This window comes from Lolium rigidum, chromosome 5 (assembly GCF_022539505.1).
Source record: "Lolium rigidum isolate FL_2022 chromosome 5, APGP_CSIRO_Lrig_0.1, whole genome shotgun sequence".
NCBI classification, from domain to species: domain Eukaryota; kingdom Viridiplantae; phylum Streptophyta; class Magnoliopsida; order Poales; family Poaceae; genus Lolium; species Lolium rigidum.
The window spans coordinates 216,306,900-216,311,127 of NC_061512.1; the positions used below are offsets into that span (position 1 = coordinate 216,306,900).

At 46.5% G+C, this 4,228-nt stretch overlaps 1 protein-coding gene across 1 annotated transcript; it reads left to right on the forward strand.

The window, feature by feature from the left end:
* Nucleotides 1-396: 396 nt before the first annotated feature.
* On the forward strand, nucleotides 397-2,052 carry LOC124655223 (E3 ubiquitin-protein ligase ATL6-like). Its single transcript, XM_047194155.1, has one exon. The coding sequence runs from the start codon at nucleotides 498-500 to the stop codon at nucleotides 1,680-1,682; it is 1,185 nt and encodes a 394-aa protein (XP_047050111.1). The 5' UTR covers nucleotides 397-497; the 3' UTR covers nucleotides 1,683-2,052.
* Nucleotides 2,053-4,228: the final 2,176 nt, after the last annotated feature.

The window sequence follows — 4,228 nt, forward strand, 5'->3', positions numbered from 1 at the left end:
TCGACTGAACCACGATTCATACAAGAAACGATTATTGAACGACCTGTAAGATTAATCACAAACATGGATAGATTAGAAACAAATTGCACACTCTACCGGGTGAGGAGACATTTCCCCTCGCTCTTCGAAACAAACACATTTGAAAATTTGTTATTGACCAAAGAATATGATCCTCACTGAAAAGTTTTAAATTACAATTATTCAACATGAAGAAGGCAAAATAGCACTTAAGAAAAGGGTACCCCGTGTTTAGAGTACCTGAAACCAACGGAAGGTATAAAAAGAGGCAGAAAGGCACTCAAAACAAACAATAATTTTGCGGTGGACCTAGCAATTTCGCAGCTTTTTCCCGCTCCACAAGCCTACGAGCCGGCCGTCATCCACCTGACCGTATAAACACGCTCCACTCTGCACCCAATTGACAACTCCAGATCCCACATAAAGGAAAGCGTCCAGCCCAACTCGGTTATCACACCACTCAGACTCAGCACCGATCGATGGAATCATCACGCTGCGGCAATGGCCGCCTCCTCCTCCTCCTTCTGGTGCTCGCCGTCGCTGACTTCGCGTCAGCGCAGCCGAACCCGCCTCCCCCCGGCTTTGGCGGGTATGCAACCAACTTCAGCCCTTCCATGGCGATCGTCATCGTCGTCCTCATCGCCGCCTTCTTCTTCCTCGGCTTCTTCTCCGTCTACATCCGCCACTGCTACGGCGAGCAACTCGGCTACTCCCCCGCCCGGCTCCCGATCGGTACCGGGACCGCGGCGCGCTCGCGGCGACAGCGCGGGCTCGACCCGGCCGTCCTGGAGACCTTCCCGACCATGGCGTACGCCGACGTGAAGGAGCACAAGGCCATCAAGGGCGCGCTCGAGTGCGCCGTGTGCCTCAGCGAGTTCGACGACGACGAGACGCTCCGCCTCCTGCCCAAGTGCTCCCACGTCTTCCACCCGGACTGCATCGACACTTGGCTCGCGTCCCACGTCACCTGCCCCGTCTGCCGCGCGAACCTCGTCCCCGACGACCCCAACGCTCCGCCCACCGGCGATGATGTGCCTGCCGAGCTGTCGGATCCTTCCGCCTCGCAGCCGCAGGAAGTCCCGCCGCCGGCGTCTCCGACGGCAGCAGCGCCGGCCGTCGTCATCGACGTGGACGAGACAGAGGATGAGAGGATCATACGAGAAGAGACGGACGAGTTGACGCGCATCGGCAGCCTGAAGCGCGCTCTGCGCTCCAAGTCCAGCCGCGCGCCCGCACGATTCGCGCGCTCGTACTCGACGGGGCACTCACTAGTCGCGCGGGCCGGCACCGGTACCGGCGCCGGCGCAGAGAGGTTCACGCTGCGGCTACCTGAGAACGTGCTCCGCGAGGCCGTCGCGGCAGGGAAGCTTAGGCGGACGAAGAGCCTCATCGCGTTCACCTCCGGCCGCCAGGGAAGCACGCGCCGAGCGCTCAGGGTCGGCGCCGGCGAAGGCAGCAGCCGCGGCGGGAGGAGCGTGCGGCTGGGCCAGTCCGGCCGGTGGCCGTCATTCCTGACGCGGACTCTCTCCGCGGCGTGGGGGTCAAGGTCGACGCGGCGGGTGGCCGAGTCGGACGGATCCAGCAAGGGCGGGAAGACGGCCGGCGCCGGCGCCAAGTCAGTGGATTGCAACGACCAGGCGTGCGCGCTCGGACATCATGTTTGATTTGACCGGGCCGTTTCTTTCGCCGTGGTCAAATGATGCGTGCTTGCGTGCCGCTACTTGCCATGAAGAAATGGTTGTTTCTTTCGTCCTCAGCTGCTGGTTGAATTTTTCTGTTTGTGAATTTTTGGACGGTTACACAATTTTCATTAGAAACATGTATATATAAAATGGTGGTTGATTAGCGGAAGATGTCAGATACTACATTTTACCTGATTGTGGTAACATATGTCTCCATGTTCTTATCTTCTTCAAGAAAAGTAGACTAGTGTATCGATCATATCATCACATGTGACTTTTTGCTTTGTGTATCTGAGAATCATGTGTCGTCGACAAAGAACCGGTGGGCTAAACCAACCACACAAGTTTTTCACATCCTATTCGCTTGCTTTAGATATTATATAGGAGTATATCTTCTTTTTTGGTGCAGGGAAGCATATATGTGTCGCTTTGCATAATGCGTCAGATTCTGCATCGGCAGATGCGACGAATAACTACGGGAAATCACAGCTTCCCCAAGTGGGCAAAATACTCTGTAAAGGTCTAAAAAGAACGCTAGTCAATTGTTTTTGCCGTATGTTTGATTTTTTTTTTAAAAAAAATGCGCCTTGGGTTCTTTTATGTCTAATAATTATAAGGAAAAATGAACAACAAATTTATTTATCAATTTTCCATTTATTTATTTGTTTTGAATTTCGTATGTGCTTTTCAAAATGTGCTCAAAATGGGAGGCATGACCGTTCTTAGCTAGGTGTTGGATCTTGCAGAACACCCTCATATCATATCTCTATTGAAATAGCAACTTGTGTAACTTTTTTTTGACAATTATGAGCAAACTATGTATGATGTGTAGTTCAAATTTGGCTCGCTTCCTACTAGATCGGCTAAACCCCATATAAATTATGAAATATTTCCATAAATCTTTGACATGCAACATGTCTGTGAACTGTCCATAAAAATGGTATGATATTTCTGTAGATAGAGGTGGCAAAATTTTGGATCTGACCTTTAGCCCATTTCACAAAACAAAAACTAGTTTTAGCACTTCGAAAATAGAAAATGTTATTTTTGCAAGAAAATATAAACTTTTTATTGCGATACTACAAATAACCAGCTCCTTCACGACACCGTTATTTGTGGCCACGATAGGCACATGTTCATAGGTTTACTGAATTTTTTTTCACTTTGCAGAGTGTTTTATGACATTCTGCACAGCGTGGCAAGTTTTTTTAAAAAAAATTTACTGAGGGATTTTTTAGTTGTTGAATGATTTTGGTTTGACAGTCGGCAAAGCAGTCGTTTGCTAAATGCACTCGGAAAACAACTTGATACACATCAAAAATCAGTTTTTCGGTAGTGAATCAGTGGTTTATCAGACCCACGAAGTGTCAATGTTGGATTTGCTGACGCTAATATCTCTATTTGCACGTTAGCAACAAAGTTGGGACACGTGGGATGTGAGCTTGTGATGCCATTGACACGGCCTGTCTCGCAAGCATAAAAGACACTAATTGTGGTGTTAGCTTGAGGAAATGGCTAAGGAAAATAGATTATACTACTCCCGTTTCAATGAATAATGTTTTTTTTGAATTAAGCTATGTAAAATTTAACTAAATTTCTAGAAAAATATATCAATAAATATGATATTCTATATATATTATATGAAACTGAATTTCATGTTGTATCTAATGATATTAATTTTCACTTTGCCTTCTAATGGTTGTTTGTAAAAGAAAGTCTAACTTTAACTTTTCCAAAAATAATATAAATTTTATTCATTAGAATGGAGGGAGTATTCGTTGTTGAATGCCTAGATGAACAAAACGCATAAATAGCACCGAAGTCTTTTAATGTTTTCTATACTCTCAAGTCTCAAGATTGCAGCTTCACGAATTTTCTTGCCTGAATTAATGGTGTGCAACATGGACCGAAATCTGGTGCCTCGCCGAAGGCAAGGCACCAATGAACAAGTGATGTGCCTTGCCAACTCTGCTGTTGGAACAAAAATAGGCATACTAGAGATCTTGTTCATCTGTAACAGGTGCACGGTAGATAGTCTTGTAATGTAATAGGTGCACGGTAGATAGTCTTGTAGCATATGTGATGTACACAAATTATAGTAGCAGTTGTCCTGTAAATGCGTATTGTAGCAGCAGACAGTTCTTGTTCATCTGACTATCTACTCTTGATCCAACAGTTAGAAAAGGGGGGCATGCTACCATATTGTTCATTGGTGCCTTGCCTACGCCAAGGCACTGGATCTCAAACCGTACGTGCAACATGCCTTTTCGTAGTATCACTAAAAAATTGCAAAAAAAACTAGAGGATCTCATGGCAAGAAACTTGCATTAGAGATATATTCAAACATTATGAGAATCTACAACTTTTGCCCAATACCCACGGGATGGGAGTGCATTCTCCATCTTTGTAAAGATTGCACTTCCACCAGGCAGTGGTAGACCTAGCAGGGTGGAAGGGTGTGGCTCGCCCCACCCTAAGAATTAGGCATGTTTTATATCTATATATCAGACTAAAAAAAGAAGAGAAAT

What these genes read in the sequence shown, in the direction of transcription:
- LOC124655223 (XM_047194155.1), top strand. Translation starts at nt 498, where the DNA reads ATGGAATCATCACGCTGCGGCAATGGCCGCCTCCTCCTCCTCCTTCTG.